Source organism: Sinocyclocheilus grahami, unplaced genomic scaffold (assembly GCF_001515645.1).
Source record: "Sinocyclocheilus grahami isolate Dianchi unplaced genomic scaffold, SAMN03320097.WGS_v1.1 scaffold46.1, whole genome shotgun sequence".
Taxonomy (NCBI): domain Eukaryota; kingdom Metazoa; phylum Chordata; class Actinopteri; order Cypriniformes; family Cyprinidae; genus Sinocyclocheilus; species Sinocyclocheilus grahami.
The window spans coordinates 980,674-1,003,952 of record NW_015505225.1 but is presented as its reverse complement, the minus strand read 5'-3'; the positions used below and the strand labels follow the sequence as shown (position 1 = coordinate 1,003,952).

The 23,279-nt window shown below is 41.4% G+C and overlaps 2 protein-coding genes across 3 annotated transcripts; one reads left to right on the top strand and one right to left on the bottom strand.

Moving 5' to 3' along the window:
• The first annotated feature begins 633 nt into the window (after positions 1–633).
• Positions 634–6,060, top strand: LOC107582582 (NF-kappa-B inhibitor zeta). 2 transcript variants are annotated; one of them, XM_016268481.1, is made up of 9 exons: positions 634–984; positions 2,013–2,134; positions 2,299–2,364; positions 2,468–3,072; positions 3,746–3,851; positions 3,933–4,079; positions 4,166–4,226; positions 5,269–5,432; positions 5,724–6,060. In XM_016268481.1, exons 1-9 carry the CDS (start codon positions 798–800, stop codon positions 5,742–5,744), a joined length of 1,479 nt encoding a protein of 492 aa, XP_016123967.1. In that variant the 5' UTR covers positions 634–797; the 3' UTR covers positions 5,745–6,060. The 2 variants fall into 2 exon arrangements, with proteins under 2 accessions (XP_016123967.1, XP_016123966.1); XM_016268480.1 differs by having other exon boundaries at positions 3,746–4,079.
• A 1,643-nt stretch (positions 6,061–7,703) lies between these two features.
• On the bottom strand, positions 7,704–11,001 carry atf5b (activating transcription factor 5b). Its single transcript, XM_016268479.1, has 4 exons — positions 10,517–11,001; positions 9,521–9,749; positions 8,111–9,245; positions 7,704–7,960 (listed from the first exon to the last, which is right to left on the bottom strand). The coding sequence occupies exons 3-4, from the start codon at positions 9,238–9,240 to the stop codon at positions 7,774–7,776; spliced, it is 1,317 nt and encodes a 438-aa protein (XP_016123965.1). The 5' UTR covers positions 9,241–9,245; positions 9,521–9,749; positions 10,517–11,001; the 3' UTR covers positions 7,704–7,773.
• Between the last annotated feature and the right edge of the window lie 12,278 nt (positions 11,002–23,279).

Sequence of the window (23,279 nt, the reverse complement as noted above, 5' to 3'; positions counted from 1 at the left end):
GAAGATAAGCTATGCCAATGAAAAGTAAAATAAAAAAATAAATGAAAAACAAAAATGCTGAAAAATGCCGAACAATGGCTTAATTCAGTTTGTCAGCATTTGGACGCATTTTTTTCTGGTTTATTAAGGCTTTTGTTCGTTCAGAACCTTTGAGAATTCAAAAAGATTGTTATAATATTTAGCTTATTCATTTATCCTGGAGAACGAAAGAAATGGTTGCATGCTGTAGCCTAATTAAGGCTCAGAATAAATCCATACAATAGGTTTATACATAAAATAATAAATAGTTTTGTTCTAGGCCTAGTTAGTCTACAATAAAGTGGAGACTTTCCACATTATTGTAACTATATCAAAACAATTAAATATATGTATTAGAGGAAAATAAATTATGCATACAGAATAAATGTAGGCTATAAACTGTATAAATGAAACAATTTAGTCATGTATGTATAAATTGTAGTAGCCTACTGTGATATTTAGAGATAAATTGTTAACATTGTCATTTTCATTAGGCTAAGATTGTTTATTTCATTTGATTTATTATTATATGTTATTATGAGTAGTAGCCTAAATCTTGGACTGAACAGCTCAGGCGAGTTCTGCCGGAGTTAAATGTGCTGTGACTGTCCCGCCTCCTCAAATCAGGTAATGAAAACGAACCGCCGCTGACATGACACACATTTTGAATGAGGACTAGCAGGTAAGCAGCCCATTCCTCGACCATACATAGTGCGTTTGTTGTCATAACAGTCCGAACGCGTGGCACCTTATAGTCAGCTTTATAACCGGACATCAGGATGGTGAGCAGTCAGGTAAAGGCCACAGGGCGCGATAAGCCACCTAAACACACCGAACAGCGCGACCATTCGTGCAACGGGTCACCGCTGCCAGCAGAAACTCCTTCAAATGCAAAAGGACCGAATTCACCGGTACCGAGCCAGAAAACATCAGGGGGCAATAAAGCCAAGAACCGCTGTCAAACAGGTGGGTACAAAATATCTCCAAAACACTGTGCAGGAGAAGATTAATCGCTCTGATATCCATATGCTACTTGGGGGAAACAGTTAAACCTGCCTGAGCTGATGTGTGCTGGTCTTAGCTGGTTTAATATGGTATTATCTGGTTTAGGATTATCTCTCTGCTGGGCCAAGCTAGTGTCTAGCTGGTTTGTCTGTACCATTTTGATAGTTTATATGCAATGTTTTTAATAGTTGTATACAAACGGTGTGTACACACACACACACACACACAAACACACCTGTATATACAGCTAGCAATGCATTAAACGAAGCAGACTATACAGTTAGAATTTCACCTTATGCTATTTTCATTAAAGCAAGCCTAAATCTGGAGTCATTATAGAAGTTATGACCTGTATGAGCGATTCTACTTTAAATACATTTCTGACTGAAATTTGATTGGTGTTTGCATGCTGTTCGATCACGTTAAGGCTGGAATACGCTACACAATGTTTAAAAACAGAACAGATCTCATACACTTAACAACTTTGGCCTCATACACTTAACAACTTTGTAGTAGTCCCAGAGAAAAAAACTGGCCATCATACTCTAATCGACTGAAGATCGTACACTACCAGACTTTAAAGTTGTTCCAATCGCAACAAACTCGAGCAGAAATGTGTGCCTTGTTGCAAGGAGGCACGTGACAAATGAAAACAATGTGTTCTAAAATGGGCTCAAAATATCAAACATGTTTAAAATGGACTGGATAGAATCATAATCTGAAGCCTATCATACAGTTTTTGACTATCATACACCGCATGATTTTCTTGTGAAATCTGTCGACTCAAATCTGCAGACTGGTCGTCAAGTTCTCCAGACAGTAAATCGGCGAAAAATTGGAACAAAAATCTTGTATTCGAGCCTTAAGATATATCCTGTTGCTGTATGACTTGGAAAACATTAAAAGGTTTATATTTGCATTGTGTTATATTGAAGGATGCAGTTTCTTAGTTAACCTGCTGCATCACTAATAGGCCTGTGTTCCTTTAGGTCCAAAAAAACACAAGTCTACTTCTGAAAAGAAGTACCTCGGAGTCCGAGTGAGAATGCCAGTACGGGACATGCTCAGAAATATACGGATAGCCAAGGGTATTGACCCTAAAGATCTGCAGGTATGATTCTTTGTCTTATAGTCTTTTACGGTCATACTGAGGCATGCTCTTCATGTTCTGATTCTGTCTTTTTATAGGGAAAACATTCAAAGGCTTCTAAAGGTAAGGTTGAGAAATATAAAATGTCAGCATAATCATTTTATCTTCATTGTGTTTCTAATTAGCACTGTCTTTGGTCCAAAGGGGATAAGAAACGAGTTACCACAGGTGGAAACCAGAGACGTTTTCTGGTGAGTGATGTCTTTTTCTGCCACTGTAGAACTTGCTTCTTGATTGGTAACTTTGTTGGTATTACAAAGACAGGTTGTGGCACATTTCTCATGTCTGTTACAGAAGAAACATCAAACAAAAAGTCTTGAGGAGCTTGCAATTATAGTAGAAGTGCTGGAGGAGGATCTCAAGACCTGTCAATCAAACAGATCACCAAACAAAAGCCCTTCAACTTCATACTCTTCTGAGTTCTGGGTTGAAGATGCATCTCCACAAGGTTTCATGAACACATATGGCCAGGAGAATGAGATACCTTTGTCTCCAAGCTACTCGGTACCCTCCTCAACCTCCCCTGTCCATTCTGTGTCCAGCTCCTATCCATCCCCAACTTACAGCCAGGGTGCCGATGTCTTCTTGGGGAATCAGGAATACTATAGCAGTTATGAGTCAGATAAGTACAGGTGTGATGATCTATATGGAATGAGCTGCTCTCCTGCCAACTCATGCGAATACCAGGTGCCCTCTCCACAAGAGTCATTCAACGCCAGTCCCAACCCAGAAGTCTTGGAGGTTTCTTCTAAAAAGATGAACTATCCACCATGGCCACATTCTCACCAGGAGGAGTGGAGCGGTATGACCTTCTTCTGGACTCAACTGGAAAGAGAGGAGAATCTGCTGAAAGAGATATCGGACCAAGAGCTTCTTGCTGTAGACGAAAACGGAAGGATGTAAGATAATTTTTCTTTACTTCAAGAACTCACTGAAGCCATTGCAGATGGTTTCTTCATGCAGATCCTAATGACTAATCTTTCAAAGGCGGCTGTAATTTATAAAAATGAAGAAAATGCACACAGTTTCTGAAAATAATCTTCAAGTACCAAGAATTGCAAGGGTACTTTTTGCAGTGCCACCTTTATCATTTGAAACTTTTTATGAAATACAGAAAGAGCGAAAGTGGGTCTCCCATCGTTGTTGTCACGCTCAATAAGCAGCTGCATTAGTTTTCCACTTCCAACTTTATGACAAACCCCATTATTAAGTTCTCAAGCAGAGCAGAATAAAAGAGATTAATGGGAACCCAGCTGAAATCGGAAGCATTTCCACTCCAACAAAGATGGCGCAGAGGGTCTTCAAACAAACCTAATTGCATGAAATGGCTTGAACAATGGCTATTGGTAATGGCCACATGCACAGACCTGACAAACATCCTGAAAGACTACACCAGTTGAATTGACGGTGTTTTCAAACGCAATAAAAGACGATGCAGGTTTACCTTTCAGTGGAATAGACCTGTAGTACTCCACCCATCGAACGCAGCTGTTTACAATTAGTGATAGCATGACATTGCAAAGCGAACAGATCATGCAATGGAAAGTGACCGCTTTCATTCTCTCTCCACAGTCTTTTACACAGAGTTGTTGAGGAGGGAAAGAGATCCCTTGTGTACGTTATTGCCAGAAGGATGGCAGCTCTGAAGAAACTGGATATCAAAGATTCAGAGGGAAAGGTGACAGACAAACAATCATACATGCATATTCAGTCACTTGACAAACACATAAATGTTGCATGGGCCTGTTTTTCTTCCCAGACTCCCCTTCATCTTGCTGCACAGAAGAATCAACACTTCATGGTGGCTGATTTGGTGTCACTTGGTGCAAATATCAATGTGAAGGACCGATATGGGAAAACATGTCTTCATCTCAGTGCAGAGAATGGATATATTCGAGTCTTGGAGGTAAAATCTTTATGTGGTGCTAGAGTTTTAACATACAGAGCCTACTTCTACACATTCACTCATATTTTAAATATCTTTTTTGACAGGTCCTGAAAGGTTTGATGAGAAATGGCATATATATTAATTTGGAGGAAAGCGATGCGAACGGTACAAAATGGTTTTTGCTATGTTGCTTTCTGTAAAAATCAGCTGAGTTGTTTTTATATTGTTCTAGTTGGCATTTTCCAAATCTTTTGAGTTTTGACTGCAGTAAGGCAGTGGCTGCATTCCTGCTGCCTATACCTGAGAAGAATCCAGCAGTACTAGTCACAAACTTGTTGTTTTATTACCCTGTAGTGAAAGAGATGACTCGTTTGAACATGTTTTGTAATTAGAATTTGCATTACAAAGGAGAGACTTAGAAGTTATGTGGTTTAATGATTAAAGATTCGAGCTAGTAGTTGAACGTTTGTTGGCAGAGTATACATTTTGTGCCAATTAATTAAGAATATGTATCAGTTAATATTTTGGTAACACTTTAAAAGGTTCCATTAGTTAACATTAGTTAATGCATTAAGTAACAATAAGCAATACATTTCTTAAAGTATTTATTCATCTTAGTTAATACAAATACAACTGTTCATTGTTAGTTCATGTTAGCTCAGGTCCATTAAATTATATTTACAGATACAATTTAATTGTGTATTAGTAAATGTTAATTAACACTATGAATAATAAATGCTTTAGAAGTATTTTTCATTATTAGTGTATTTATCTAATGTTAACAAATGGAGCCTTAAAATGCTACCAGTGTGTTTTAACAACCAGAAAACAATTAGCATTTTCTAGTATATTCTTTTGTGTGTGTGTGTGTGTGTGTGTATGTATGTATGTATGTATATATATATATATATACACACACATACATACATACACACACACACAAGTATATACTAGATTATGCAAATGTTTTCCTGGTTGTTAAGACATATTGACTGACTTGTATAAAACAGCAACTGCATCTTGCAATTTAAATTATGCAGTAAGTTGTAGTTCTTGGTAAAGTTAGCGGTCAAACTGTGCTAATTTTAGACCCTGCCTTAATCCATGTGCTTTCACATTCAGCTTGTTTTTGATCAAAGCAATGGCTAATTAGAAGTGTATTTCTACCATGTGTAAAGAACATGGATTCATGGTATTTTCTTTGTAGGGCTCAGTGCTCTGCAGTGTGCGGCAGTATCTCTTAAGCATACGGTGCGTGAGCTGGAGATGTGCGAGTCTGCAGGACAGGTCAGACTGCACACCCTTCGCAAGGAGCAGATGATGGAAACGCTAGAGTGCCTCCTTCAAATGGAGTGCTATTTACACGCTCTGGTGAGAATGAGAGACAAACATGCTGCTGGCCAACATGATTCACTAGAGTAGGAGTTTCGTCTCAGGGTCACTTCAGTGTGATGAAAAGAGGTGTTTATTAGAAGCTGTGTGAACAAGCAGCCTTCTTTCAGTCAAATCATATCAAGGTGTGAGGCGTGTTTAATCTTGATGTTCTGCAGAGAATCGTGTTTTAAATGGTGTTAAACAGATACTTTTAACGGTTACATAACACATTTTGTTCAAGGCAGCAATTCTAAACATGTGATTATTTAATTGTTTTTCTGTTTTCAGGCCAGAAACAACGTGATTTAGGAACAGTTTGGCTACATGTGCGGCTGCTTCTAGCAAGAGTTGTTTTCTCTGTCAAGCCAGGCAGTGCTGTTAACTGACGGTAAACGTTTTTGAGTGAATACAAGCTTTTACCTGCCATTGAAGACAAAATGTACATATACGTATATACGAAAAGGAGGATGAGGATAGTCTTCAAGTCATGGTAAAGCTATGTATTATGCAACCGTATATTTTGTTCAGTGTTCAGGTGAAAAGTGAGGAGCAAAAACACAATGGTTGCCCATTAGCTGGTTTCTGTGAAACTTCCACTGTTAGTTACATTTGAGTAGCAAAATGTTTAAAAGGGAATAAAAATGTGGTAAGACCTACGAGTCGGTCAAATGCCACCGTTCCTATTTGCTCCAAGAGCAAATAGTTTTGACATTGAGGAGACTGTAATGCTTATGTATATTGGCGTACAAAGGCCTTTTTGCTTTCGCACAGAAATATACTTGTATGTTTCCTAATAGCACTTACAACTAAATATATACATATTGCTGGTGTTATTTTCCCTTTTGCAAAGTTACAAGTGAATTCTTATTCTCAAATTAAAACATTTGGGGTCAGTAAGATTTATATTTTTATTTTTTTTAAGAAATTAATAGATCAATTCAGCAAGGATGCATTAAATTGATAAAAAGTGACCGTAAAGACAACTGGGATGTAAAAAAATATATATTTCTCTGTCAAATAAAAGCTGTTCTTTTGAACGTTATATTCATTAAAGAATCCCGAAAACAAAAATATTAAGCAGCAAAAACTGTTATTAACATTGATAATAATAAGAATTTTTTGTTAGAATTATTTCAGAAGGTTTATGTGACACTGAAGATTGCTGTAAAAAAGCTGTAAATTCAGCTAATTTACTAGTTTTATTAGTACTTCAGCTTGAACTAATTTAAGTTCAAATTTCTAATGTTACTGTTTTTAATGTTTATATCATTATCTTTTATATTTTATCGTTTCGTTACTTCAAAGTTAATGCATTAACTAACATCAACAATTTGTTATGGTATTCATTAATCTTGTTAATGCTATAAGAAAAAATGCGATATTAGTTCATGTTTACTCAGGTCCATTAATATTAACAGATACATCTTCTGATTTTAATAATGTATTAAGTACTGAAATCAACTGGAATGGCTGGAAAAGAGCAACCAGCACTTTCTTCAAAATTTCTCCTTTTGCGTTCCACAGTAGAAATAAAATTATACAGATTTGTAAAGACATGAGGGAGAGTATTTTCATTTTTGAAGCTCAGTTTTAAGAGGCAAAACCATCCCTTGACAAATTCCACTGGCCATAGATAAGAATCACTTTTACTTTAGGCAATAACAGCCTTCTATTGAAAGATGTGTGGGGTGTCTAAACACGCATGTATTTTACCAACCTTGCGAACACACACACTTAGAAACGATGTCAGCACTGTCAGACTGTGTTTCTTATATTCCTTCGAGTGTGATCAGCTGGAAGGTAAACAGAGTGCAGAGTGAAATGCCCTTTGCCCTGAGGGCCACAAGTCAACGCCTCTAAGCTTCTCACGCACATCCTCTGCATTCCCCAGCTCTTTTTCTTCAGAAGTCACATCACACACTGCCTATTAAAAGGCTGCAAGGAATTCCGGTACTAGAAATAAAGACGGCAGGTGCGATCCACCAAAAGGCTTGCACTTGCATAAAAAGATTCCAGAAAGAAAATATTGATTTTAATCACACCATTGCTTGTGAATGGTGTGTTTGAAATTAAACATGAAGAATGGGGCTAGGATTTGAAATATTAAAAAATTATCCATTGTGTTCTTCTTACTTATAAAATATTTAACACACACTCATGCATTTTGGAAGAAAGACATATTATTATGCTCTCAGTTTCATGAAACCATGCGGCTTTTGCTTTGGAAAAACACAACCATTTTAATACATGAGCTCTTGTTTTTTTTTGTACTAACTATTTAGAGCATAAAGACATGCTGTCAGAGCCTGGTATAAGTGAAATGCTGGTAAGAGACGGTTTAGGCACTGGAATCCTCTTTTAAGCGCTGACTGCGAGCCTTGTAGACTTCAATCAGGAGATCTTTCACATACTGAATCTCTCTCTCTACAGATTCTGCTTTGTCCCGAAGTTCTCTGTTCCGCCCTTCCAAACCATGAAGCTCCTCCTCCAAACAGTCCTGCTCCACCCTCTTACGCTGACGGTACCTATTGTTTTTTGGCAACATTTGTGGAATGAAATAACATGGTTCAGCTTTTCTGCGCATTTGAAGCAAACATGCTTGCTTTTTATTAACTCATGCAATATTCTAGCACTTTCATTTGACTGAGTCACCAAAAACAAAGTGGGTACAGTACCTGTGGGCAGCAGACTTGTTCTGATCCCTCTTCTTCTGCTTGCGTTCACCATGGTTTCTCTCCAAGGAACCTACTTTAACATCTGGCTTAAACACACACTGACTTTCCTGTGACCTTTGTAGTGGTTTCTGGATGGGCAATTCCAAAGAGGACCCAACACTGTCTCCGGACAGACATTCAAAGCTTTGATCCCCAAGGCATTCGTGGTGCAAGTAGTCATTATTCTGGATATCAACAGCCCCAGTTCTGATTGGCTGATCGATTTCATTCATGAAGCCGTGATATGGCTCTAAATTGGCAGTGATCTGATGAAAGTAGCACTCGGCTACTTCAGATTGTTTATACGGCGGACAGCTCTCGCTCTCGGCGCACTGCAAAATGGGCATGGCAATCCCGTCGTGGCCGAGCATCTTCATCCCGTGGCTCTGGCCCTCCCGCCTGTGGTGGGGCTCCAGGGACCCGCCGAGATCGTAACTTCTCATCATCTCGGCTCGGTATAACACGTCTTCCGTTAAGCAACTTTTTTCTTCTTCCTTCAACAGTATGGCACATTCTCGAACCTTCTTTGCACTCGCGTGGCTCTTTCCGAAAGATTTGTCGACAGAGCACTGGTCAAAAGCCAGCTCTGTGTAACCTGAATGAGTCCCTTTGAAAGTCCACGTTTCCTTCTCGAACACCTCGACATCCTTACATCCGTTCGTTGATATTCTTTGGCTGTTGCAGTGTGTCCGAATATAGCTGTAGGGGCCGGGTCGAGACATTTTCGGTCGGCTCATGGAGCCCCCACAGAAGCCTCTCAGGTCGAGATCTCCAGTTGCTAGGGAAACCAGCCTGGGATTAGTTTCAGATTGGTTTACATTGTACGAAGCGCAGGGTAACTGATAGTATGACTGCGTAGCCATAGCTTGCAAGCTTTTGTCACATTTTTGCCATTTCTCCAATTTCATAGGTGCCGATTCATACAGGTAATAATCCTCCAGTTGAGCCAGTTCTTCTTTAAGAAGAGTGGTCATAACCTCCAAGTCGGAGGGCATTTGGACATCATGCTCCAGAGGTGAAGGTGGGATAGAGGAACCTGGAGAGGATTCCGTGGAAGTTGAGTTTGGGTAAGCTTCAAAAGTTTTTGGCATCCAATCTGTAGAGAAAAACAATCCGATTAATTCAATAAAAGCATTTTATGAACACACAGATGAAATATTTTCAACATGCATGGTTGTGCAAATGGTCTATGAATAGCTATATATTTTTCTGTTAAACTATGCAAGTAGCAATAGCAAAAAAAAAAAAAAAAAAGATGAAACGATGTGGATCACCAAAATATTTGCTTTACTTACTGTACGCCATTAACACATACGCTGCAGTGCGGTTCCCACCAACAACCGGACAAAATAAAAGTGTCGTACTGCTTACCAATTTAGTCCTACGTCTGTGCAGACTCCTCCCTCCACCTATGATTGGCCTTCGTTAGCCAGTAGGAAAGAGGGAGCTCTTAAGCCGGCTGTGCAAATGAGGGGAGTCTTCCTGGGAATAATCTATGCCGCCGCAATTTGCTGTATTCCGGTTGAAATGGTGAATTGCGTACAATGCATGAGAATCGAAGAAATGCCACATACAGGAAAGAGATGCGAAAAACTGAAACCTATATGAAAATGTAAAAAAAAGTAAAAGAAAAATAAAAGAAAATGTAAATTGTTAATTCCGCTTTCCAGGTGTCAAAAATTTCAATAAAAACACAAGCTCAAACATTTCATTTTATGGAATTTCACTTTTTTTTCCTACTAAAAACACAGGGTCATGAAAATGATTAATTACATAAATTAATTATTTTAACCTTAACTGACTAAATTAATCGGATGGAGTGCAATATTTTGCAATAATTTCAATAAAAAATAAATCTAAACATTTAAATCTGAATTTGACCTTTTGCTAGAGCTCATTTGTTATTCTGTAATATGATACCTCCAGTCAAGTTCAGTGCCAAATGTGAAACAAAGGTTAGAATAAAGTCTTAAAATAACTACAAAAATATTGTTTACAGTTCAAAATTAAAAACAACAACTTTGTACTGTAGTTTATACTGTTTATATTGTAATTGTAATTTAAAACTACAAAGCGATATTGTTGTGTTTTATAAACCCACTCAAATGCATCAAACGTGCCTAAAATAGAGCATTGCACTACATTATACAAAATGAAGCTTGTTAACAGTACAGAAAATATGTAGAAACTCAGTTAAGCAATTTAAGTGCACTTTCATAACAAAACGTCATGATTAAACCCCATCTCTATACATTTCTGCAGGTTTTTCTTGTATTTCAGGAACTCTGAAAACGAGTTAAACTGAGATATACACTGTCACAGGAAGTTACAGCTCATATAAAAGTCTGAATGGAAGTTGACACTTACTCCATCGTGCTGAGGTGATCCGGTCTGAAGAGCTTCTGTGAGCGCAGTAAACCGCAGTGGAAGAGCTCACGTTTTCAATTTAGTAGAACATTGTCTCACTCTTCTTCATTTGATGTCGCGACTGATCGGTTACACGATAAATCGTTCAAAAGTTTTGGAGAACAGAGGAGTATCACGTCAAACCAAACAGTAACCGCATCACATGAGCTCGTATCCATCCGCCGCCGCGCCCCTCAGCGCAGAGTCCAAACTGACGGCTCAAGTTCAATCCGAACTTCAGCCTGGAGTCCATATATCAGTCGGCAAAACACTGTGATGTGCCGCTTGATCTCGATTCAAGTTCACAGCATTCGCGTTTTAGACATGCATTTCCTTTTGAAATGTAGAGGATAAGTAAATTCTGATGATTATTAAAGTGGGTCCAGATTGCCAAAACCAGATTGGGTGTATATCGAAGCACAAATCTAAGCACAGAGACCCTTGTAAAGCACTATTTAACCACAAGCGACGAGGAAGGACACTATATTACACTATGGAGATGTAACTCTTGTTGCAGCCCTGTTGCATCAGACCTGCTGGAATGTTGCCCGAGTTGAAACTTTGTTGCCACATTTGTCCTGATCCGTTTATGCTTTGGACATGTATAATGAGGTTTCATCTTTAAGACCATTGTTTGAAAAAGAAAAAAAAAAAGTCAAGACTTTTGCTGTAAAAACACTCGTTAGCTTGTTTTGATTCGCACCACACTTCCACCTCTGTATAAAGGAGACCGGGGCTAGTTGTCACACTGAGAGTTTGTCACAAAGGTTGTGTCTCAGAAACAACAGGGTTTCGAGTCAAAAGTCCAATTACAGACACATGTATGTGTTTCTCTAGCTGTGGGTTTTATGTTGGTTTCAAACATCTAGTTCAAAGATGTCTTACATTTTGTGTGTGGGGGTGAATTCTGTGCTCCAAACTAAAATTAGACTATCATCATATTTATTCTGTAGCTGTTGGATATCCAGCACACATTCAGACAGGTGTCAAGTAGGTATAGAATAAGGGGATATTTAACTGAAGAGCTGAACTGTGTTTTCTGGACAAGGGTGACAGGTTGGGGCAAGTTGTCACATTGATTTTAAATGCATTTTAAATATACTGTATGTATGTATATAAGATAAAGAAAATAAAAGAAAAGAAATGAATGCTTAATTCAGCAAAGATGCATTAAATTGATTAAGTGACAGTAAAGGCACTTTTACACTGATTTCCATTTTAAATAAATGCTGCTCATTTAAACTTCATCAAAGAATTCAGAAAATTGTACCCTGGTTTCCACAAAACTATTAAATTGTTTTCAACTTTGATAATAATAATAAATCTTTCTTGAGCAGCAAATCGGCATATTAGAATGATTTCTGAAGGACATGAAGACTGGAGTAATGACTGCAAAAAATATCAGCTTTGTGATAATAAAAATAATTAGCATTTTAAAATATATTCAAATAGAAAAAAGTTACAATTGTAACAATAATTCACAATATCATTTTTTTACTGTATTTTTGATCGGATGCATGCAACTTTGGTAAGCATAAGAGTCTTTTCTCTCTAAACCTAAAACTTAGTGTGTTTATGTTTACTTTTACATTTCTGCTTTGCGTTTCATGAATTGTTTTATGGATGTTTCTGTTTCATGAATTGTTTCATGTTTTCATGATTGTTTTACTGCACATTTTGCTCTTATAGGTTTTTCGATGGCATGTGTGACATGGTGTGACAACATGCCCCATAATAATAATAATGATTATTATTTGATTAATGGAGGAAACGTTCAGTACCTGTTTTTGCAACAACACTGCAGAATTCTGACTAAAATTGACCCATCTTGAGAAATATTCTAGTAAGTAATGTGACTAGCCCCATTCTCCCCAATTCATCTCTACTGCATTTTGCAATTGTGTTGAAAACACAAAATAATACAATATATAAATATAACAAATTGATACGTAATATATTTCAGATATATATATATTTTTTTACAGTAAATCTAGTTTAGGTAATCTTTAAATACTGAAAAATGCGTAATTATGAGAAACGTTGAAATATTAAAATATTTTTTATATTTATAATGAAATAATTTTTTGATCACATAGCTAACATTTTAGTTTCAAACTCCATTACATTAAAACTCTGATACAAGTTCATGCTTAGATCCATTGCACACTTCTCACTGTGTGGAACTAACTACAACTGATTGAACCACCTCTTGCTCTGTTGCCAAGTCAAAGTGAATACTGTTCTCGCTGCTTTTCTCATCCTGTTACCGCTTACTTTTTTTTGATCTTCTTCAACTTTAAAATTTTTTATTGCAATGGATGATCAATCTGCATGCACACAAGACATTTAAAATGAATAATATTTCCAGACTCCATCATGTTTCAACTCATTTCTGAATAAAGTTTATTGTTATGTTCCAAATGCTCATGCTGAAGATGTACATTGTGAAATATACATTATATGTGTTTTCTGAACAAGAACGAGGTCATTCTCAGATTCTGAGTGCCCTCTATCTATCAATCACTCCACTGCAGACTAGTGCCTTTCACATCTGTCAGAGGAAAACCATTTTGTGTTTTATTTTTTAGTCACTTTTTTTTTCATTTCATTCTTTGTGATTTGCCATCATGGCAATATTTGCAGTAAGAATAGCTGTTGTGTGATATCCATCCTTGCTTCGCTGCCATGAAGACTCTGCTACATTGATAAAGGTTACACCATAATTTCATCACCAGCTTGCAAAGAATCCTGCCCCCATTAATGTTTTATGTTCTATCTGGGGTAACATTAGAAATGCACACATGGGTTGTAAGAAATTCTGTTGCTAAGGTGCCAGTTATACTCTTACATCTGTAATTAGTGGGGAATTATGATAATTTTTCTCTTTTTAAAATAGCGTTTAAATGAGAATATATCATGGCTGAGTAATCAGTTTGTGAGATTTCGATACGTGAAAGCGCTGTGGGAGTGTGCTCTGTTTTCCAAAGGAATTATGTATTTTGATGGGTTTTTGAGGGTAATAATATGGGGTTTAAAAGGACAATATTTAGCTTATCACCGGTCACAGTGAAATCAGATGGGGAAAAAATCACACATTTTCTGCATGAGAAAGATGCATTTTATTTCATCAGATCAACTGCCAACTCACTGTTTTATTTAGGGTGGACAGACACAATACTAGAGAGTCTGATTTTGTAGACAGAAAAAATATATAAATACCAAATCATATGGTAAAAAAATTATTATTGTTATTTTTTATCTTTACCTTTATTTTAATATTGAATAATAATTGTTGCACTTTCTTATTTGCCACTGAGCCTGCAAATTACAGGCATGAAATTTGAAGATTTTTGTTCCTCCTCTTAATTACAAAATCACATATTGTACTCTAAGAGATTTATTTATTTACATAAACCTAATTAATGAATTAGTGTATTAATTGCTGTAATCAAGGGATGATGGTGCGTCATAGGTTTTCTAAAACACCAGGGATGGAGATACATTTTTTACTCACTGCTCATACTCGTATTCTTTTGCAGTCATTTATTGGACTTATTATTATTATTATTATTTTAATCTAATTTACTTATTGTACTTGCAAACTAGCTCATACTGTGAGTTTATATGTTAAAAGTTACATTGTTTCATATCATTTGTATTTTCATACATTAAAATATTTTCAGTAGTGCAATAATACATTATATAAAATATATATTTATAAAAAAAATTATATAAAAGTAACAGTTATTTTTTTTAAATGGTAAACCCTCCTTTTTGCATTCTAAGATTTGTAAAATGCAAAGCAAACATGCAGCAAAGGTAGAGGGATTGTCACTGTTCTTTGACAGTGTTCAGGCATGCAACCTGCAAAACAAAGGTGAGGAAGGAGTGTGTTTGACAGCACTTTGTTGTCACTTTTCAACAGATGACAGCTGACAGGTGCGTGATCTATATGAAGTACTCCCCTTCAGCACCGCGCTGCTTGTTTTCCAGTGTGCATTATTTGCTGAATCCTTAAGAATCTATTCAGAACATCTAAATACCACACCCATTCATTGTGTGCTGTTAAGTAAATGTGCTTTACTTTAAAACCATCAGAAAAATTGAGGTTGTTTGAAATGGACGTTGAAAGGGAAGTTTATAAAAAATGGTATTTGTATTTTAAATTTACATGTTGTTTCACATTTGACTTGCTTACAATTGACAGAGAGTGCTTTATTTATACCTTTATTTTAGAAGCTTTCTGTGGAAGCTTGAGGAAAATAATAGGACAGTTTTGGGGAAAATTCTTTGCTTCTGACAAAGACTTTTTCTCTGATGCACATGGTCAGAATACTGAATATATTGAATAATAAATATTAATAATTCATATGATAAATGACATTTCTTAATTTTGTACTTTAACAGACCTCATGTTGTGTTCCGATAATTTTGAACTGGAGAAGATTTTATTTTTTCCAAAAATGCTTGTTAATGCTATCATATTGGTTAAAAACCTACTGACTTTGCTCACACATGGTATAACAGTTTCACGAATAAAAAAAAAATATATTTTTTATGTTTTTGTGGGACTTTCCCCCCCACCTTGTTACATTTGCCATGTCAAAAATGACCGGCATACAAAAAAATTGCTTATAAATGTCTCGTCGTCATATATTATTAGAAAATATTGGATTCTGACTTTTTATCATCTTGTTTTCTTTCAATTAGAACAGGTCTTGAATTTCTTTTTGGAATTGATTGATCGTAGGCCTCATTAACCTAAGCTTATGCACCTCGGTTTTTGAGTGAATATTGCCAAAATTATTTATATTTTTTTATCTATTCTATCTATAAATTATCTATTTTTAGATCAATTTAGATAATTTATTTTTATTTTTCTGTCACACTCAAAACTGTGCGTAAGCTCAGAAAAAGTTTAGATCAGTGAGGACTCCATCCAGTCAGTTCCAACACTGTAAAAATATTGCTGCAATTAATTCTAATAACTTAATTTTTTTAGATAATTTAAAAAGAGGGTTAACTCAACAAGGGTTATTTCTTAAAGTCTTTTTATTTATTTATTTTAATTCTGCTAAATGTTAACTCAAACTACTCTGTAATCTTCAGTGTAATGTCTGATTGTTTATCTTACTAAATATTTCTAGTCAAGCAAGGGCTGCAACCAGAGTATTTCCGGTTTCCTTTCTATCGTTCACTCTGACGTTGTGTCGAGTGTATGACACTAGGGTTCGCTCTTGGGAGCCCAAACACCTCTGACATCTTTGAGAAAATGCCAATGAAATTGAGTGTGCAGAATTTGCATAGCTGGCCACGCCCCAGACATCAAGGTATAAATAGGCCAGTGTGGCATCTGCTCACTCATTTTTCGGAGCCAAATGCTGCGTTTCTCACGGAAAAGGTTGTAAGTGTTGTAAGAGTAGCCCTGGGTGCTTCAACGGCAATCTCTAGAAGAGCAAATTTTCTCTAAAAAGAGTACAATTTCTCTGAAAGAGCTACACAGTGGAATTGTGTTTCATCATGCCCTTCCGTCCATGTGTTTCTAGTTGCGGTTGGCACGTCTCGAAAGACGACCGGCACGAGCGTTGTATTCAGTGTTTGGGCCGTGTTCACGCTGAGGCAGCACTTGTGGATGGTTCCCATCAGCATGTTGCGCTCATGACTCGTGGCTCACGGCTCGGGTTCTTAGCCAAAAGACCCCGAGTCACCGCGGCTGCTTGCCGCTCTGGTCCTTCTAACTCTGGGTATGAGGCCGCAGCAACGTGCTGCATGGGGAGGAGGGATTAGTTTCGCCGGTGCAATCCCCAAAAGCTTCCTGTTCTTCCCTTGCTTCGTGGTTACCGGTCAAGTTTCCGGATGAGTTTGAGAGCCCGTCCCTGGGCGGTCTCAATCTCTCATTTGGGCTGCGAGCTGCACTCGGCCCGGTGTCTTTCGTCCGGGAAGTGCATGAGGAGCTGACGAAATCGTGGAAGGCCCTTTTTTGGCCAGAACACGGTACACCGGCTCCTCTGCCCTCACCACCTTCGATGGGGGTCCAGCGAAGGGGTATATGGAGGTTCCCCAGGTGGAGAGAGCGACTGCGGTGCATCTTTGCCCGCAAAACACCGCCACCTGGTTCTCTTCGTTCCTAGTGGTGAAGGCTTATGTGGCTTCTGAACAAGCTGTGTCCGCCCTGCACGCTATGGCCATCCGGCAGGTGTACCAGGCCAAAGCGTTGAAAGAGCTGCACGACGGTGGTCCCAACCCAGCTGTGCTCGGCGACTGACTATGCCCTCTGGGCTACGAAGGTCATGGCGCAGGCTCTGGGGAGGGTGATGTCCACTTTAGTGGTCCAGGAACACCACCTGTGGCTCAAACTGGCTGAGATGCAGGAAGCCGAGAAAGTACGCTTTCTTGACTCCCCCATTTCACAGGTTGGTCTCTTTGGTGACACCGTGGAAGAATTTGCCCAGCAGTTCTCCACGGTGAAGAAGCAGACGGAGGCCATCAAACACATCCTGCCTCTGCGTGGGTCAGGTCCTGCTCCTGCACCCCCGAGTCAGCAGCCCCCATCTGCTCGTCGCCGGGGACGGCCATCTGCGAGGACTACTGAGGCCCCGGGCCTTTCTGTCAAGCCTGACCAATGGCCCACCACTGAATCACTGCATCAGGGCACCAGGAACCCTTGCAAAGCCTCAAAGCATTCCTGAGACGGGTGACCCATGGATGAGGGACCATCTGGCCAGCCTGGATCCACTTCCGACGGGGGGACAGGAGGTGGATTTGGCACAATTTGGCATCCGCGCCCGGAGCTCTGGAACCTTCATGTTTGTTCCCTGGATGCGACCAGGAGGAACTCAGAGACCAGCGCACCTCAGATTCACTCAGATTCACCAAAGAACAGTGGTGAGTACCATTATTCAGGCCAGACCCCCCTCAACGAGGTGGCTGTACGACCTGAATTGGTGCGTTTTCGTGAACTGGTGTTCTTCCCAGGGGAAGGGCCCTCGGAGATGTGGCACCGGATCTGTGCTCTCCTTTCTCCAAGGAGGCCTGGACAGGCACATGTCTGCTTCTACACTTAAGGTGTACGTGGCTGCGATTGTGGCTAAGACTGTGGTCTTGTAGGACTTACAGAGAGATCTGTTTGAGCCCCTTCAGTCAATTGAGTTCAGTGCCCTCTCTATGAAGATGGCCCTCCTGACTGCCCTCACTTCTGTTAAGAGGATCTCCAAGCCCTCACTGTTAACGAATCATGCCTGGAGTTCGGGCCGGCAGACTCTCACTTTGTCCTGAGACCTCGGCCTGGATATGTGCCCAAGGTTCCCACCACTCTTTTCAGGAACCAGGTGGTAACATTGCAAGATATCCCCTTCCAAGAAGGGGACCCAGACCTGTCTCTGTTGTGCCCAGTGCGAGCCCTATGTACATACCTAGATCGCACTCAGTGTTTCAGACGTTCTGAACGGCTCTTTATCTACTTTGGAGGACAGCAGAAGGGGAATGCTGTCTCCAAACAAAGGATCTCCCACTGGATTGTGGATGTGATCCTAATGGCCTATCAGGCCAGAGGCCTACCTTATCCACTGGGAGTAGGGCTCATTCTACCAGGGGCATGGCTGCATCAGCAGCCCTGGCGAATGGGACCTCTCTAGCAGATATCTGTAGCTGCAGGTTGGGCTACACCTAATACATTTGCTAGATTTTATAATCTATGAATGGAACCAGTTTTTCTAGAGTTCTGAACATCAGTTCTTTGACTCTGGAGACTGACAGGGTGTAGAGCTTGCTACCATTGCTACTCCCCCCAGGGTAATTATGCGCTTATTCAGTCCAGCTCAGGTTCCTTTCATGAACTCTGGGCTGCCCTTCCATCACATAAGGACTTTTTCTTAGTGAAGTTCGACAGAGGAACTTGCTTTTAGAACTCATTACGAGGTAGGTTCCCTCGAGTGAACTCTTGTATTGGGTTAGTGCTCCACATGTAGTGGCTCCTCTTGAGGCGTCATGTGTGTATTCTCCACTGTATTACCCCTGAGGCTCAGTGTTCCTCTAGACAGACATTCCTGGTTGCAGTTGGCACGTCTCGAAAGATGACCAGCACATTGTATTCAGTGTTTGGGCCGTGCTCACGCTGAGGCAGCACTTGTGGATGGTTCCCATCAGCATGTTGCGCTCATGACTCGTGGCTCACGGCTCGGGTTCTTAGCCAAAAGACCCCGAGTCACCGCGGCTGCTTGCCGCTCTGGTCCTTCTAACTCTGGGTATGAGGCCGCAGCAACGTGCTGCATGGGGAGGAGGGATTAGTTTCGCCGGTGCAATCCCCAAAAGCTTCCTGTTCTTCCCTTGCTTCGTGGTTACCGGTCAAGTTTCCGGATGAGTTTGAGAGCCCGTCCCTGGGCGGTCTCAATCTCTCATTTGGGCTGCGAGCTGCACTCGGCCCGGTGTCTTTCGTCCGGGAAGTGCATGAGGAGCTGACGAAATCGTGGAAGGCCCTTTTTTGGCCAGAACACGGTACACCGGCTCCTCTGCCCTCACCACCTTCGATGGGGGTCCAGCGAAGGGGTATATGGAGGTTCCCCAGGTGGAGAGAGCGACTGCGGTGCATCTTTGCCCGCAAAACACCGCCACCTGGTTCTCTTCGTTCCTAGTGGTGAAGGCTTATGTGGCTTCTGAACAAGCTGTGTCCGCCCTGCACGCTATGGCCATCCGGCAGGTGTACCAGGCCAAAGCGTTGAAAGAGCTGCACGACGGTGGTCCCAACCCAGCTGTGCTCGGCGACTGACTATGCCCTCTGGGCTACGAAGGTCATGGCGCAGGCTCTGGGGAGGGTGATGTCCACTTTAGTGGTCCAGGAACACCACCTGTGGCTCAAACTGGCTGAGATGCAGGAAGCCGAGAAAGTACGCTTTCTTGACTCCCCCATTTCACAGGTTGGTCTCTTTGGTGACACCGTGGAAGAATTTGCCCAGCAGTTCTCCACGGTGAAGAAGCAGACGGAGGCCATCAAACACATCCTGCCTCTGCGTGGGTCAGGTCCTGCTCCTGCACCCCCGAGTCAGCAGCCCCCATCTGCTCGTCGCCGGGGACGGCCATCTGCGAGGACTACTGAGGCCCCGGGCCTTTCTGTCAAGCCTGACCAATGGCCCACCACTGAATCACTGCATCAGGGCACCAGGAACCCTTGCAAAGCCTCAAAGCATTCCTGAGACGGGTGACCCATGGATGAGGGACCATCTGGCCAGCCTGGATCCACTTCCGACGGGGGGACAGGAGGTGGATTTGGCACAATTTGGCATCCGCGCCCGGAGCTCTGGAACCTTCATGTTTGTTCCCTGGATGCGACCAGGAGGAACTCAGAGACCAGCGCACCTCAGATTCACTCAGATTCACCAAAGAACAGTGGTGAGTACCATTATTCAGGCCAGACCCCCCTCAACGAGGTGGCTGTACGACCTGAATTGGTGCGTTTTCGTGAACTGGTGTTCTTCCCAGGGGAAGGGCCCTCGGAGATGTGGCACCGGATCTGTGCTCTCCAGGAGGCCTGGAGGCCTGGACAGGCACATGTCTGCTTCTACACTTAAGGTGTACGTGGCTGCGATTGTGGCTAAGACTGTAGGACTTACAGACTTACAGAGAGATCTGTTTGAGCCCCTTCAGTCAATTGAGTTCAGTGCCCTCTCTATGAAGATGGCCCTCCTGACTGCCCTCACTTCTGTTAAGAGGATCTCCAAGCCCTCACTGTTAACGAATCATGCCTGGAGTTCGGGCCGGCAGACTCTCACTTTGTCCTGAGACCTCGGCCTGGATATGTGCCCAAGGTTCCCACCACTCTTTTCAGGAACCAGGTGGTAACATTGCAAGATATCCCCTTCCAAGAAGGGGACCCAGACCTGTCTCTGTTGTGCCCAGTGCGAGCCCTATGTACATACCTAGATCGCACTCAGTGTTTCAGACGTTCTGAACGGCTCTTTATCTACTTTGGAGGACAGCAGAAGGGGAATGCTGTCTCCAAACAAAGGATCTCCCACTGGATTGTGGATGTGATCCTAATGGCCTATCAGGCCAGAGGCCTACCTTATCCACTGGGAGTAGGGCTCATTCTACCAGGGGCATGGCTGCATCAGCAGCCCTGGCGAATGGGACCTCTCTAGCAGATATCTGTAGCTGCAGGTTGGGCTACACCTAATACATTTGCTAGATTTTATAATCTATGAATGGAACCAGTTTTTCTAGAGTTCTGAACATCAGTTCTTTGACTCTGGAGACTGACAGGGTGTAGAGCTTGCTACCATTGCTACTCCCCCCAGGGTAATTATGCGCTTATTCAGTCCAGCTCAGGTTCCTTTCATGAACTCTGGGCTGCCCTTCCATCACATAAGGACTTTTTCTTAGTGAAGTTCGACAGAGGAACTTGCTTTTAGAACTCATTACGAGGTAGGTTCCCTCGAGTGAACTCTTGTATTGGGTTAGTGCTCCACATGTAGTGGCTCCTCTTGAGGCGTCATGTGTGTATTCTCCACTGTATTACCCCTGAGGCTCAGTGTTCCTCTAGACAGACATTCTGTCAATAGGTTCTGTGTCTTGATAGATCTCACCTTACATGGAGCCCTGTAAGTCCATAGGTGGATCTTCACATGTTACCTCCACATCGGGTAGGATGTGATCTCCGCAGTGTCTTTTGTCCCTAGGGGGGATAGTCACTGTCCCAAAGTTACTACCAAGACTTTTCAGCTCTTATATTATGATGAGTATTACTATGGGAAAAGGCTCCAGCTGAGGGGACCTCTGCCTCTATGGCGGCTCTCCCGGATGTTGGAACGTGAGGTCTTAAGTCTTGGGTGTTGGAAGGTTACAAGGAGGAGAGGTGCATTTGGTTGTTACACATTGGCTTGTCAACATCTGCGCCCCGTGGACTCGTGACGCAATTTGTCAGTTGTGGCGTTTAGTATAGGGACCCCTAGTGTCGTACACTCGACACAATGTCGGAGTGAACGACAGAAAGGGAACGTTTAGGTCACGTATGGTAACCCTCGTTCCCTGATGGAGGAAATGGAGACACTGTGTCCTTCATGCCACAACTCCGAATTGCCTCTGAGAAGGTTGAGACGCTTCTCGACTCCTCAGAACAGAACGAGTGAGCAGATGCCACGCTGGCCTATTTATACCGGGATGTCAGGGGTGTGGCCAGCTTTGCAAATTCTGCACACCCAATTTCAGTGGCCTTTTCTCAAAGTTGTCAGAGGTGTTTGGGCTCCTAAGAGCGACCCCTAGTCAGTTCCCTCCATCAGGGAACGAGGGTTACCATATGTAACCGAGACATTATGGAGTGGTACTGAGAAGATGTGAGTTAACGACCCTCCTATAATTTTGAATATAAATCCTTCAAGCTCACTTAAAACTTTGATACTTTGATCCTTTGTATAGAATAGATTCGTGATGGCGCCTACGCTGATGGCTGCCTCCATGGTGTGCTCCGCAGTTGTTTTTATGTTTTTGTTAGTTTTTCCTGTCTTTAGTTATATCCCTGCAATCAGTTTCACCAGAGACAAATTGCTGGACATTCAGAAGTACACAGCACCCGATATTTCACCGGTTTTCGACTATTCTGATATTTTGCTGGACATTGTAGTCAGGGGAGCTGCGGCGCTGATCAATCGCTTCAGGATGCGCAGACAGGGGAAGCGAGCCGGCGCGCTCGTAAAGCTCAGGCAGCGCGGATTCAGGACGCCGTTGCCTAGCATCCATCTACCCGCTTAAATGATAGAAGTACTTGCACTGTACAATCTATAAAGACTGTGTTGAATAGTGAGGTCCACGGGCAGCTTTGGGGCTCTCTGATCACTGTTTGGTTCATCTTATACCGACCTACAGGCAGAAACTGAAATCAGCTAAACCTGTATTAAGGACTGTAAAAAGATGGACTAATGAAGCAGAGCAGGATTTAAAAGCTTGTTTTGACCTCACTGATTGGAGTGTTTTTGAAGCTGCTGCCACCGATCTGGATGAGCTCATAGAGACTGTAACATCATTTATCAGTTTCTGTGAAGATATGTGCATTCCTACCAGGACTTATTTAACCTACAACAACGACAAACCATGGTTCACTGCAAAAACTCAGACAGCTCCGTCAGGCCAAAGAAGATGCTCACAAGAAGGGGGACAATGTCTTGTATAAACAGGCTAAATACAGACTGGAAAAGGAGATCAGAGTGGCAAAGAGGAATTATTCTGAAAAAATAAGGATTCAATTCTCTTCCAGTGACTCAGCATCAGTGTGGAAATGTCTGAACGAAATCACCAACTACAAGACACCATCCCCAGCTCTGAGAAAAGCACCAGGCCCAGACTGTGCTACACCAGTCTGTCTGAATTCCTGTGCTGACCAGCTGGCCCCCATCTTCACACAGGTCTTCAACAGATCACTGGAGCTGTGCGAAGTCCCTTCATGCTTCAAACGCTCCTCCATCATCCCCATCCCAAAGCAATTACAGGACTTAATGACTACAGGCCTGTGGCTCTAACGTCTGTGGTCATGAAGTCTTTTGAAAAACTGGTGCTGGCCAACCTGAAGGACATCACTGGACCCTTGCTGGATCCTCTTCAGTTTGCCTACAGAGCAAACAGGTCTGTGGACGATGCAGTCAACATGGGACTGCATTATGTTCTGCAACATCTAGACAGACCAGGGACTTATGTGAGGATCCTGTTCGTGGACTTCAGCTCGGCCTTTAACACCATCATC

Bases quoted from the DNA above. Each gene is read 5' to 3' on its own strand.
- LOC107582582 (XM_016268480.1), top strand. From the start codon at position 798: ATGGTGAGCAGTCAGGTAAAGGCCACAGGGCGCGATAAGCCACCTAAA. The intron at 985-2,012 runs GTGGGTACAAAA...GTGTTCCTTTAG, and splicing joins CAAGAACCGCTGTCAAACAG to GTCCAAAAAAACACAAGTCT. The intron at 4,227-5,268 runs GTACAAAATGGT...TTTTCTTTGTAG, and splicing joins GGAGGAAAGCGATGCGAACG to GGCTCAGTGCTCTGCAGTGT.
- atf5b (XM_016268479.1), bottom strand. From the start codon at position 9,240: ATGCCAAAAACTTTTGAAGCTTACCCAAACTCAACTTCCACGGAATCC. The intron at 7,961-8,110 runs GTACTGTACCCA...AAAAAACAATAG, and splicing joins AACAAGTCTGCTGCCCACAG to GTACCGTCAGCGTAAGAGGG.